Here is a 14,075-nt window from a genome sequence, read left to right on the forward strand (position 1 = left end):
GGCTTAATGTGGATCCCAAGGAATGGCCATCCCTGGGGTAAAAATGGACTGGTGGGGATGGAGATGAAAAGGTTTTATTTCTTTATTTTTAAATTTTTAATCTCAACCATCACTTTGCCGTCAGAGTACACACCTAATGCAGCCAAACTGCATAGCGGCTTGTCCTGTTTGTTCTTGATGATCCTGACTTAAACCCATCTTGCTTAGTACCCTTTGCTTACAAAAATCTCCAACCAGACAAACCAAGGTGACCTCTATTTCGTTCTGTTGTTAGGTTTCGTAGGGTTTTAGAAGGAAAAGCAACCAGGCAGGAGTATACTGGGGAGGGCAAAGAACAGGCTGAGGTATCGGGAAGGACGGGATGAGGAAAGCGGTATGGGAAGCGCGTCGGGCGGTCCTAGGCTTCCTCGCACGCGGCGCGGGACGGGCGAGGCCCGGCCCACGGACTGCATTTCCCAGGCTCAGTCGCCCCGCCTGGCCCCGCCCCCTCCGCCGCTGCGGCCCCGCCCCCGCCACCCGGGGCGGCGCGGCGTGGCTCGGCTCGTCTCCGCTCGGCTCGGCGCCCGCCCGACTTCCCAGCGGCCCCGTGCGGCCCGGGCATGCCCAGTTGGGGCGCAGCGGCCCCGGCCCTGGGAGCGCCCGGGCGGGAGCTGGCGGCCGGGCGTGAAGGGGCCAGGAGGAGCCGAGCGGACGCGCGGTGGGCGAGGGGCCGGGCGGCGGAGCGGCCGGGTAGGTGCAGAGTGGCCGAGCCAGGCCCCTGGCGCCGCGTAGCGGGCGCGCGGCTGGGGCCTTGCGAGGCAGGGGCGGTAAGGGCGGGCGAGGACAGGGAGGCCCCGAGCGCGGAGGTGCGGGGTTCCGGGCAGGGGCTCCTGGAGGGGACCCCTGGCTGGAAGGTGCGGGCCCGAGCGGGGTCGGGCCGGGGCGCGGGACGCTGCCCCAGGTGCGGCGCGTCTATGTTTAGCTCTGCGTGTGACCGGAGGTGAGCGTGCTCGGCACCTCGTGTACGGCTGGGTTGCGGGAGGAGACTAGTTTCCGGTCGAAATTGGCAAGGAGCTAAGGCGAAGATGCGTCTGAGCCCGTGGGCCCGGGGCAATCCGTGGAGCCCCTGTGAGACGTGAGGATGCTCACCCTTTCTGCACCTGGTGTGGGCTAGGACAGGTTCCTGCTTTCCGGGCTTGGTGGCTTAGAAATGAAAGGACAGGAATGTGCCTCAGTAGATGCTTACTAAGTTCTAATGACTGGTGAGAATCTAATGGCCGTCTGTAGATCTAGGTTCAGAAGTTGTCCCTGGGATGGCTCGGGTTAAACTAATTGCAAAGCTTGAGGAAAAAGAAGTCCCGACAGAGGGTCTGAACACGAGGGTTTTGAAGATTGCAATAGCCTTTCGTTTGCTGTGATTTTGAGCAAGCCATTTAACTTCGGAGACTCAGTTCCTCCAGCTGTAAAATGATGGGAACCAGATGCATCTTCATTCCTTCCAGCTCAGTTGTAACGTTCCTCCTGTGTGGTCTTAAATTGTGTCAAGTTCTGTTTTTCTCCATGCTTCAGTTTTTGTCAAACCGGACAATCACCAAGAATTCCTGAAGGAAGGCTGTTAGGGTCTCTGTAGAGAATTGAAGTGACTTGTCCTACCAAGGCTGCTGTTGGCCACTAGGTAACCTGCCACTTGTACGTGCAGAAACCAGGTGTTCATGGCCACGGTTCAGATAACACAGCTGTTCTGCTGGACTAGAACTGCCGTGCTTCGTGCCCTGTGAGAAATCCAGACTAAGTGATTGGCTTCCTTAAATTCCCAAGCTAGTTCATGTTTACTGGGATTATGTTTATATAGAAGTTACCATTTTCATGTTATACCTTGTATTCAAAAGACGAATGGAGAATTTTAAGATCCTTAATTTATAGATGAGAAAGTAGCTGGTTAAGAGTGAATCCATGATAGTCTTTACAAACTAGTATCATCCTTGAACAGTTATTATTCACCTGGCAGCGAGTTATCCTGTCACTGTGAGGTGTTTTTGTTTTCAACTGGGAGTGTTAACAGAAGTTTCTTACCCTAGAAACCTCTTTATTCTGAAGTAATGGGATTTGACCTCAGGAGCAGGTGGTACATATGGTGTTGTGAAAGTTGCCTTCCTACCACTATATTCCTTGTTCTTGTGGTTCTGGGTGGCACTAGTCCAGTTGGGTCAAGGTACAGTTTGAAGTGGTTATATATGTGACAAAATGTGCTTGTGTTTTGAAAGTTGAGTTTTATACAAGATGCTTGTGAAAGTCTCTCATAATTTTTGAAGCTAGATTTCTCATTCACCTGAGAAATGCATAAAATGAAAAAGTTATAGTATTTTAAAGAATGTTTATACACATGAACTTTTTTGGCCCAGTTTATAGTCCACTGTTTCTTGCATGCATATTAAAATTGTGTGTATAGGGGCGCCTGTGTGGCTCAGTCAGTTGAGCATCCGACTTCGGCTCAGGTCATGATCTCCCGGTTTGTGGGTTCGAGCCCCCATCGGGCTCTGTGCTGACAGCTCAGAGCCTGGAGCCTGCTTTGGATTCTGTGTCTCCCTCTCTCTGCTCCTCCCCTGCTCATGCTCTGCCTCTGTCTCTCAACAATAAATAAATGTTAAAAACAAAAATTGTGTGTATATATATATGTATATATTTAAAGTTGAAAACAGAGGGAGGCTTATTTGGTGGTCTAGGTGGGCAGTTTCACATTGTACCTTAAGCTCACTTGTATACCAGAGGATCCTGTGCATGAATTATAGTATTTAGTAATTCTTGCTAGAACTTTGATTTTGCTCTTGTGTTTTCATTCAGGTGTTTGAGGTTATACATCAAGCATAAATAATCGCTTAGGAGGATACTGAAATGTAATTATCACTCATCAAATCCTCAAGTATTTGGGAAGTGTAGGAGGGATAGTTAGGGACTTCAAGGCCTAAGGAGGCCTGGTCCAAGAGCACATTTACCCCATATAAAAGTGAAAGAGTGGGAAGTAATTTAAAATTTGTATTGCTTCGGTCGCCTGGGTCCCCGGTCGATTGTGAGATCGACCCCACATCCAGCTCCACACTGAGCGTGGAGCCTTCTTGGAATTCTCTCTCTCCTTCTTTTCCTCTCTTCCTCTCTCCCTCTCTGCCCCTCCCCTGCTCATGTGGTTAGTTTATCTCTCAAAATAAACGTGAAAAAAATTGTATTGATTTCAGGTTTCAGCTGTTGCAGGTGTATCTTTACTTAGTTCACTGTGTTAGTATCTACGGGAGTGCTGGAATCTGCTGCACTCTGAGTAGAGATGTAAATACATGGAAAACATCATCGTGTAGAAATGTACGTGAGGTAACTTACCTGTAAGATAACTGTTTGTTGCCCCATTATTTTCCATCTGTTTCCAGGTCCTTCATGATGAAAGATTTTGAGACGCTTCTCTCTCCTGTGTAGTTAGTAGTTTGGGTGGTGAAGAGATGGCTGACAGTGTCAAAACCTTTCTCCAGGACCTTGCCAGGGTGAGTATGTCATCGAGTAATCTCTTGATCTTTTTGCTACAGAAACCGACTAGGAAATCCTTTAGGGTTTTTTTGGGAATTTTTATTATATTTGTTGGGTTCTTCACATGCAGGTTTTCATTCTCATCCATACTACTCAGGACAGTAAGTATTGTCCTGCATCTTCCAGAAGCTTGAGAGACCTATCTAGTGCATGTCTCTAGTATTGGAACCTTGGTCAGTTTGGCTCCAGAGCCTTTTCTTTAGAAAGATTTTTAGTGGGGGTGCCTGGGGGACTCAAGTCAATTAATCGTCCAACTTCGGCTCAAGTCATAATCTCATGGCTCATGAGCTTGAGCCCTGTGTTGGGCCCTGTAGTGACAGCTCAGAGCCTAGAGCCTGCTTGGGATTCTGTGTCTCCCTCTCTCTCTGTCCTTCCTCCACTTATGCGCTCTCTCTCTCAAAAAATGAATGAACATTAAAATAAAGAAATGAAAAGCTTTTTATTTTGGGGGCGCCTGGGTGGCTCAGTCGTTAACCATCTGACTTTGGCTCAGGTTATGATCTCACATTCATGAGCTCGAGCCCTGCATCAGGTGAGCACGAACCCCGCTTCGGGTAAAACACGAGCCCTGCTTCGGGTGAGCCTCCTTTCTCTCTCTCTCCCTCCCTCTCTCTCTCTCTCCCTCCCTCCCTCCCTTCCTCCCCCCACTCTCCCCCCCTCTCTTTCTCTGCCCCTCATGGGATTATCTCTCTCTCTGCCCCTCCCTCACTTCTGCCCTCTCTCTCAAAAAAAAGTATACTGATACTTATATTAAAAAAAAAAAACTTCTTATTTTGGAATAATTTTAGACTTACACAAAAGTTGCAGGATAGTACAAAGAGTTGCCCTATATCCTTCACCAGCTTCCCCTAATGTTATGTTATGTAACCTTGGTCCACTGGTCAAAATTAAACAATGAACATTGATATAATACTATTACCTACTCTATTCGTATTTGCATTACAGAACCTATTTTCTCCCCATTCTACATGGTGCAGATGATACTCTAGGAAAATGTTCCATAAAGATCTGTTTAGGACTTAATAACCCAAATTAACCAATAGCACACAATTCCATCATAGTGGATGTCTGAGACTTAATGCCCTGGTTGTAGCCCATGTAGCTGTATTCCTGGGAGCAAGAGAGAGGTCCATTCAATTGGGGGGGGGGGGCATGGGGGCGGTCCTTGCTCAATGGGAGTGCTTAAAAGTTCATTACATTTTAGAGTAAAAGAGGGGGAATTGGAGTATCTCAGAAGGGTCAAAGAGACTTCATGCAATGAGATCTACTTTTAGTACCTTTACCTCCTCATCTTGCCATTCTTGTGCTGTAAAATTCCAACCCTGAATCAGGTCTACAGTGTACTGTTTAATGTTTGTCTGCCCCAGTAGACTGTGAACATCTCAGAGGTGGGGATCTTGTCATTGTTCTAGCACATACAAGGCCCTCAGCCATTTAAACTTAACTACCTTAAATATTTAAACAATTTGTGGAAGATTTAGAAGTTAAAAGCAAAATAAGACTCGTAAGATCAGGTGCACACTGGCAATTTATGCTATCAGTGGTTAGTACATAATCATTTGCCCATTCCCATTTTTATGTATCCTGGGAGTTATATCTAAAGTTTGTTTTAGCTAATAACAATAGGTAAAAATGCCATTTTTGAGTCCAGATTGGTTTTTGCTTCCAGAATGTCTTTTTTCTTCCTATTCTTTGTGAGGTTGAATACCCCAGTGCTACCATTCTACCCTGGAAATAAACTTTTTGGGACACATATTTTAAACTTTTTTTTGTCGTTTTTTGGTTGTATACTCTTCCTGCTAAATTATACATTTATTGAGCATTTTTATATGACCAATGTCTAGCTCATTGAAGATGCTTAATGTGTGGGTGAATGGATGGATGAATGAGTGTAGTTTTTGGGGCTGGGTGATAGGCAATTCTGGAGGTTGTAGCACTAACAAAATTTTCTGCTATTGGAGCTCTTCCAATATGGTTGGCAAGAGCTTCTGTCACTGTCTTAATAGACTTAACCTTCTCCCCCTTCATACACTCTTTAAGGACATTTTTTTCTCCAGCTTTACCGCCATATTATCTCTGTCTTATGTGGCATGCTCTTATCCTGCAGTCTTTCTCCATCTGTGGTCATTCTAGAGACCAGTGTTTAATTTGTCCTCAGTATCACTAGAGTTTAGCACAGGATAGAGGACATACTAGAGGCATTTGATTAATACTGAAAGAATATAGGGGAGGGCAATACTGGGCTCTGTAGTCTTAAGTGTAGAGGGATTGGAAAGCCACTGTTTTGCAACCATGTTCTTCAAGCTTGGTTTGAGCAAGAATTGTCAGTGGGTACTAAATCTAGGGCAGAGAACTTGAGCAGGATACTTGCCTGGTCTCAGCCCTGTCTGCCCACCCATAGCTGATTAATTGCAAGATGAAAAGTTTGCAACCATATAGTGGAGAAAAGCTGGACAACCCCTTTGACTGAGTATGTAAAATTAACATGACTCGCAAGGGCAGATGTCATGTGTCTCTGGATGTAATACCGGGAAGGGCACATCAGCACTTCTGTGATATTCCTGCCCCAAAAGGGGCAACCTGGGTCTAATTGTGAGTGGACCTGAATTGAGAGAATAGCATGAAATAACTGGCCTCTGTATTTCAAAAAGAAAGACAGGCTGAAGAGCTGTTTCTGATTGAAAGAGGCTAAAGCGCCATGACAGCTAAAGGTAGTATATGATTCTGAACTGATTTCTGACACGGTGAAGGGTAAACATGCCCTAGAGGGCATTATTGGGACAAATGGAGAAACTGGAATATAGACTGTAGATTCAAGTATTTCGGTATTAAATTTCTTGAATTGGTAACTTGTGTTTATATGGAAGAATATCATTCTTAGAAATACACATGCTGATATAGGAAAAATGCATATGTGTAAATAATTAATTTACCACATTTATTATTACTTCGCAAAGCTGGAGAAAGGATATTTGGAAGTTCTATTCTCAGAACTCCTATAAATTTTGAATTATATCAAAAGATTAAGTCTCCCTTAAGCCATGTAGCAGAGAAATTTCAATAGTTTCCACTGTTATTTCACTTTATGTAATTTTGGAAAGTCTCCTGATGTGTATTCCTCCCTCTTTAATACAGGGAATCAAAGACTCCATCTGGGGAATTTGTACCATCTCAAAGCTCGATGCTCGGATTCAGCAAAAGAGAGAGGAGCAGCGTCGAAGAAGGGCAAGCAGTGTCCTGGCACAGAGGAGAGCCCAAAGTATAGAAAGGAAGCAAGAGAGGTAAGCAGCGGGGGCTGATGTCAGAAAATATCTGAGGGGGAGGGCGCTTCAGAAAGTGGCTGGTCCTTAGTGTAGAATGAAGACCTTATATAGTCACTTAGAGTTTCAGTACCCCCTTTGTTTTTTGTACTTTTTTCCAAAAAAATGTTACGGGTGACTCTTTTTTTTTCCCCACATTAAATTAAACTAGGGTCTACTAATAATGCTTGTTCAGAATGTCATGGTGTTTTGGGGGCACCTGGGTGGCTCAGTTGGTTGTGTCTGACTCTTTAGTTTGGCTCAGGTTGTGATCTCAGGGTTGAGGGATCCAGCCGTCTCCCGCCCCCCAATCAATCAATCAATCAATCAATATTTTAAGAAATTAAAAAAAAAGAATGCAGAGATTTATATAAACTGACATTTAAAAAATAATGTCATGGTGTTTTAAAAAGACAGAATGGTGAATAGAGAACTGCAAATAATAATTATAAGAATCTGTTTTCCTAGAAATATTTTTCTTTAATGTTCATGTATTTTTGAGACAGAGGGGGAGAGAGTGCACAGGAGAGAGCGCTCCCAGGCGAGTTGAGGAGGGGCAGAGCAAGAGGGAGACAGATCTCCGAAGCAGGCTCTGCTGAGCCCAACGCAGGGCCTGAACTCAGGAACCATGAGATCATGACCTGAGTTGAAGTCGGACATTTAACCGCCTGACCAACTGAGCCACTCAGGAGCCCCTAAGAAATATTTTTAACCATTTCTTATTGACACTGGGAGAACATTGAGAGAACAGTAGGTGCTGGAAAAATAATGGTAACCAACAAAAGGTAATGGTGAGTGAGTGAGTGAATGATGATTTGGAAATGGCCTGTGTGCCATATTAGCTGAATGCATGTGGTCTTTTCCAGTGAGCCGCGTATCGTTAGTAGAATTTTCCAGTGCTGCGCTTGGAATGGTGGAGTATTCTGGGTGAGTTCTTTTTCCTCAAATGCCAGGTGCCTTACAAGCATCTTCAGATTGTTGCTCTCTTAATAGCTTTCAATTCTTTTCTTGAAACTGAGACAAGTAGCTTTCACCTATTGATACATGCTTAAACCATAACTGGGAATCTGTGCATCTGCAATGATTTTATTTCCACTCAAAGAACACTTGTATGTAAATGTCAGGGATAGCCCTGAATATACACTTTATTTTTAAAAAACGACTCATTCACAAGTTATAATGTTAGCGGTAACAGTTTCTCTTGACATGGGGCATTTTGGAGAAGAGCAGCTATCAGAAGGGAAAGGCAGAAGGACAAGAGCAAGGTTATCCTTGCACCTGGTCTTATCATTCTACTAGAATTGATGACTATTGAAAACCCACACCAGAAAATGTTGCCTAGAGTTAACTGAGAGCCAACACGGGCTTAAGCGAAATTTGAGTACTTTGAAGAACGGGTAGTGAGATTTTTTTTTTTTTTTTGGACTTGGAATTCCATGTAATCCAACTTGTCTTAATCCAAACATTTCACAGATGTTTTCGGATGTTTGCTTAATAAAATATTACTATGTATTTAGTATGTGCCTGTATTATGGTCTGAATATTATTTAAAATGTTTGTCTGTGTCCCTAAGACCCTCTGTTTTTACAAGCAATGTCAGGTTTGTACCTTAGAGAAGGACTAGGCTGTAGAAACGGGTCCAGTTTTGGTGCCTCTTCAGGGCTCCTTGAAAAGGCACCTCCATCTGGAAAATGAACTTGGAACTGAAACTTGGAACTCTTTTTAAAGAAGAGCTTTTAATGTTTACTTTATTCTTTCCTTTAGTTAAGTCTCCTCTTGTTTTATCGAGTGTTTATTCCTGTACTCCAGTCAGTAACAGCCCAAATTATTGGTAAGTATATGCATTGCTGTGTGCTGCGTGCCTGGGGCGGAGGTACAAGGGATTGTCCCTGTCTCCCTCAGTTTACCGAACACTTCCCTGTTCCAGGAGCTTTAGCTGTTTTTAGCTCAAGCCTGTCAACAACCCTTTGAGTGGGTACTGTTACCAACATCATTTTCGTGGATGAGAAAATGGAAGTTAGTTACCCGAGGTTAAACTATTAGTAAGGGGCCGAGCTGGGATTTAAACCCAGGTAGTTTCCTTTATACTGTGTACTGTCAAAGGTCTGTGATGTGTCAGTCAGCACCCGGTAAGCGGGTCTGTCTCAAGGTAAGCAGCACATATCTAGGACTACTCCAATGAGAGCTGTGGCTAGAATTTGATGTGTCTACGAAGAGGAAAACTATCTGAAGTAGTCATGGTCGTGTGCTGGAAAGAAACACAGGGTGTGTGTGTGGGGGGGGGGGTGGTGAGGGAGAATAGTCACCAACTAGGGGGTTCCATATTCGGTCTTTTTTGTTTTTCATTTCTCCAGTTACAGTGACAACTCTCTTTTCCCCTTTCTTAGGTGATCCATCACTACATGGAGATGTTTGGTCGTGGCTGGAATTCTTCCTTACGTCCATTTTCAGTGCTCTTTGGGTACTTCCTCTGTTCGTGCTTAGCAAAGTTGTCAATGCCATTTGGTTTCAGGTAGGTCCAGGAGAGAATGGAGTCTGGGTGCTGCCGCATGATGGGTTGGTGGGTGGCAGGTTTTAGCCTGTGAGTGGTGGCCATGCAGGAACGATTTCATAGCCTTAACCTTTGTTGGTCATGCAGCCAGTGGTGATTTTTGTGCTCTTGTAAAAAAAAAATGGAATTATTGTCTCAGTCTCAAAGCATCTCATGGCCAGATGTCCAGGGGCTTTTCTCACCTGGCGGATCTAATGGTAGATCAGTGGCCTTAGCTTTGGGAATGGATAGTGAAGCCGTCTTATTCATGTTTTGGTGAGCTGCTTTCTCTGTTACAGGACATAGCTGACCTAGCATTTGAGGTGTCAGGGAGGAAGCCTCACCCATTCCCTAGTGTCAGCAAAATAATTGCTGACATGCTCTTCAACCTTTTGCTGCAGGCTCTTTTCCTCATCCAGGTGAGACTGGCCTTCTGGGTACATGGGCAAATTTTGAAAAAGGATTCACCAGAGGGAGCTTCACAAAGACAGGGTGTTGCATTTATACGGGGGCAGATAAGCTTTATGGGAGGTAATGCTTTTTAAATAATTTTTTCACAGAAACAAATAGAGAATTTAAAAATCCTAAAATGATAAGCAACACGAACTTACCAGCTCTTCCTTGCTCATGGGCATTGTCCACTCTCCTGCTGTTGAGACCCTTACGGAGCATCTGTGAGGCTATCTAGGCAGAGGGGGAGGACTCAGTGGCGGGTGAATAGTGTTAGTTCTCTGAAGTGTTGGAATTAAGATTCTCCATCTTTGTTCTTCAGGGGATGTTTGTGAGTCTCTTTCCCATCCACCTTGTTGGTCAACTGGTTAGTCTTCTGCATATGTCCCTTCTCTACTCACTGTACTGCTTTGAATATCGTTGGTTCAATAAAGGTGAGTCTGTGTAAAGAAACTCAGAAGTAGGATGTCCAGTCCAGAAGTGCTGCGAAGCAGACTTCTTAAACTGTTCAATACTTAGGCCATTGGCAAACCATCTTTGGAAGGAAGTAGCCTCTTTGGCAAGAGAGAATTTTCACTTAAGGGGTTTTGACCCTTAACTTTGATGCTGGGGGATATGGCAATGTAACATTGTCTTTATGCTGCTTAATTTGATGTAGGTCTGACTGAGCCATGCGATAGCATAAAAGAGCATGCATTATTCTGAATTAGAGAAATTATTTGATGTCAGTGCTCTCATATTCTTTTGGGGATGTTTTAAAAGACCTTGGCATATTTGTCTGGGTGTCCCATGTTTGGAAGAGGTTAATTGATTTCTAGAGAATGGCTGCCCTTTTATTTGATACCTTTGTTCAGGACTCATCATGACAAAGGATGCTGATGAGGTAATTCATGATTCTTAGCAGCTTTGAAATTGTGATTGTTGAACTGAAAAGCTTTGCACAGAAGCCTTTCCATATTCAAACAATTCCAATTTGTATGCTTTTTTTTTTTTAACTGTTCTACATGACAGATCTGTACCTAAAACTGAGACCTCAAATAATTTGTCTACGTAGTCATTTGACTAAAAGGAAATAAGCGATCTAATTGTATCAGCTCTCTTGTTTTAGGAATTGAAATGCATCAGCGGTTGTCAAACATAGAAAGGAATTGGCCTTACTACTTTGGATTTGGTTTGCCCTTGGCTTTCCTCACAGCAATGCAGTCCTCATATATTATCAGGTAATTTGGCCTGAGGGACTTGATGGGGACTAGTAAAAATAAAGACTCATTGTAGGGAGCACCTTCCGTATACCTGCTCCTGTGGTAGGCATTTTCCATTCTTACTTGGCTGTCGGGTCTGTAGACTTTTTCTCCTTGACAGATAGATGTTTGTCAGCATTAAAATCTAGCCTGCATGATTCTATATGCCATACATACTCTTTTATGTTGCCTCCTGGAGCAGTGTTAAAAGTAGCTGGTGCTTAGGGAAAAAAAAATTTGGAGATGTTTGAAACATTAAGATTTCATCAAGCCATGATGTTAGCTCCGGAGGCAAGGGAACTTTGGGCTTCTAATATCCCTTCCAAAGTCTTGGCTGTCATGAAGGTGACTATTTCCCTTCTGTTTACAGTGGCTGCCTCTTCTCCATCCTCTTTCCTCTATTCATTATCAGCGCCAATGAAGCAAAGACCCCTGGCAAAGCATAGTAAGTATTAGCCAGTGTTGGCTAAAATGTAGTAACTAATGTAAGCTATCTGTCTGTATAAAGGATCAGGGCTATAACATCACAATTATAGGAATGAGACTTTTTAAAAAATAGCCTCTTACATTGTAGGAAAACATTAATACACACTATGATGAGAGAAAAACACTTGTGGAATGGATTCGCCAATTTTTCCCAGGCATATATGCACATTACATTACAAAGAATTACACATATTCTTAAAATTTAACAGTTCACTGAACATAAGGCACTTGCAAACACCTATGGGTAAGTCCATTTTTGTAAAAATGGCCAACTTTTTATAGTGGGCTATGTGATCTGGCTACATGAGTTTATTGATAGTAAAAGTACTATGAATCTTCAGCAATAATAATAGCACTCCTGAAGTTTAAAAAAAAAAGTTTAATCTTTGATCAGTTTTGCTGAAGTCAGTGAGGATACATGTATTAAACATTTCAGATCTGCTTTGGGTGTTGGCTCACTCTTGCTCACTGTAATTGCAGGCTCTGTAATTGGCTGTCCCCTGAAACTCTTGAAAATGGAGCACATGTAGTATTTGATGTCTTCAGACATGGCTTGATGTTTATACTCTGAAGTCAGCCATAGACAAGTACTCCTCAAATCAGAATTAACCTGAAATGTAACTTTATTTCCTTGAAGCCTGACACTCCCAGTGGTGATTCTGTCGTACTCATGACCGCATCAGACCCAGTGCATTCTTTGGTTGCTGCCTGTTAACCCATGTGTCTAGTGTCTGTCCTTCCTTGATCGAATTTCAGTTCTCCTATTTCCCCCTATGTCATTTAAAAATGTTTAACCTAAATTTTTAAGTTTAAAAATAAGCTGTCAAGTAGTGAAAACACGAAGTTTGAGCAGCTGGGGATCTAACAAGTCGGGTCTCTTGCCTTTCAGCCTTTTCCAGTTGCGCCTCTTCTCCTTGGTGGTTTTCCTAAGCAACAGACTTTTCCACAAGACGGTCTACCTGCAGTCTGCCCTGAGTAGCTCAACCTCTGCCGAGAAATTCCCTTCACCGCATCCGTCTCCTGCCAAACTGAAGGCTGCTGCAGGCCACTGAGTCGCCTGCCACCCAGAGGGGATGGGCGGGATCAGAAGGGGGCTGTAGGAGCTCCTTTCCTTGCCACCTCCTCTGCCAGAGAAGGCAGGACCCGCTCTTCCAAGGGCCCGCTGCATACTCCCTTCTCTCTGAGGAATTGGGATTTTTGTCTCTGGTGCGCATAAGGCAGAATCTTCCTGACACCAGTATGTGGATTTCTAACATTGGTGGGTCTGAATGGACCACAGGTTTTTCTGCAGCTCTTTTCTAGCACTTGCCAGCCCCCGTGCCTGGACTGATTTGAATACTTTTTTTTCTCCCTGTGCCATTTACCCTCCCAACTCCCCTTCCTGCCTTCCACCACCCTCTGGATGAATGGATTTTTTAATTCTAGCTGTTGTATTTTGTGGACCTGTTACTTTTTTGTTGTTTTTCTGTGAAGCACATATATTGGATGTGGGAGGCAAAGGAGCATCTCATTTGCTCCGGGTCACTCCCTTTATAGCCATCACTGTCTTGTTTCTTGTAACTCAGGTTAGATTTTGGTCTCTCTTGCTCCACTGCAAAAAAACAAGCCCGAAGAGATGGGACAGGAGGAAAGACCTCACAGCCAGATCTGCTGGGTCTTGAGGAGTGATTTTCTTCCCCTTAAAGGGGAAAAGCTTTTTTTCCACTGGTACACCGAAAGTTCCCCAGCTGTAGGGAAGTACCAGTTTCGGACAAGTGCCACACAACACCGAATGCTCAGAGAACCTGCACTTTTAACTCTGGAGGTCCGAAGTGTGCTGCTGGCCGCTGCCGGGTCTGTCTGGAATTTCAAAGGAATCCTGGGTGCTGCAGATAGGAACTGAAGGGGTAAATTTATTAAACCCATTAAGCCTGTGATTGGTTGGTGTTTTCCTGTCATTTTAGAGACTAAATATGGGGGAGGGGGGCAGATGTCAAAACACTTGTCCGATTTTAAAATGTCACAATTAAACGTGAGCTGGTTTCCCACAAGTGTGTAATGGTTGGATTTTCAAAAGTCATCACCTTGTGAAACGTTAAAAAGGGTTAAGTGGAACACACGACTTTGCCTTGGATAATTTGGTTGTGGTTTTGAGAGATTAGTCCTAAAAAATGTTCCCTAAGAAAGTGCGGAGTGTGTGATTATAATCATGTTTACATCTTGTGAAAGAATTGGGAATTGTTTATTTTAAAGTCTGTATGTATCTATGTCTCCTGCATATTCAGGAAGGGTGGGAGAGGCTTTTAGGTTTTGAACGTTTGCATTTGGCAAGAGGTTAGACATTTGGTTAACAGAAACGTTTATTACATACAAGACAGTAAGGATGTAAAATTCATTGCTGAGAGACATAAAAGCAAGTTCAAAGTATAGAAGGTTTTAAAATAATGGGCATCTTGGAAGTGGGTGTTGTTACCAGATTGTGCACAAGAAAATGTAAATGACATAGTTAAAATAAGGTTTCCTTCCAATATTCATCTGTGA

The 14,075-nt window shown here is 43.7% G+C and overlaps 1 protein-coding gene across 1 annotated transcript; it reads left to right on the top strand.

The window, feature by feature from the left end:
• Window positions 1-604: 604 nt before the first annotated feature.
• On the top strand, window positions 605-13,585 carry EI24 (EI24 autophagy associated transmembrane protein). The gene is made up of 11 exons (XM_030332587.1): window positions 605-729; window positions 3,396-3,506; window positions 6,685-6,830; window positions 7,715-7,775; window positions 8,613-8,679; window positions 9,236-9,360; window positions 9,678-9,797; window positions 10,151-10,262; window positions 10,937-11,048; window positions 11,440-11,514; window positions 12,445-13,585. The coding sequence occupies exons 2-11, from the start codon at window positions 3,465-3,467 to the stop codon at window positions 12,605-12,607; spliced, it is 1,023 nt and encodes a 340-aa protein (XP_030188447.1). The 5' UTR covers window positions 605-729; window positions 3,396-3,464; the 3' UTR covers window positions 12,608-13,585.
• The last annotated feature ends 490 nt before the right edge of the window (window positions 13,586-14,075 follow it).

This window comes from Lynx canadensis, chromosome D1 (assembly GCF_007474595.2).
Source record: "Lynx canadensis isolate LIC74 chromosome D1, mLynCan4.pri.v2, whole genome shotgun sequence".
Taxonomy (NCBI): Eukaryota; Metazoa; Chordata; class Mammalia; order Carnivora; family Felidae; genus Lynx; species Lynx canadensis.

Coding starts and splice junctions, on each gene's coding strand:
- EI24 (XM_030332587.1), top strand. CDS start 3,465: ATGGCTGACAGTGTCAAAACCTTTCTCCAGGACCTTGCCAGG. Junction 6,831..7,714: donor ATAGAAAGGAAGCAAGAGAG/GTAAGCAGCGGG, acceptor GGTCTTTTCCAG/TGAGCCGCGTATCGTTAGTA. Junction 11,515..12,444: donor AAGACCCCTGGCAAAGCATA/GTAAGTATTAGC, acceptor CTTGCCTTTCAG/CCTTTTCCAGTTGCGCCTCT.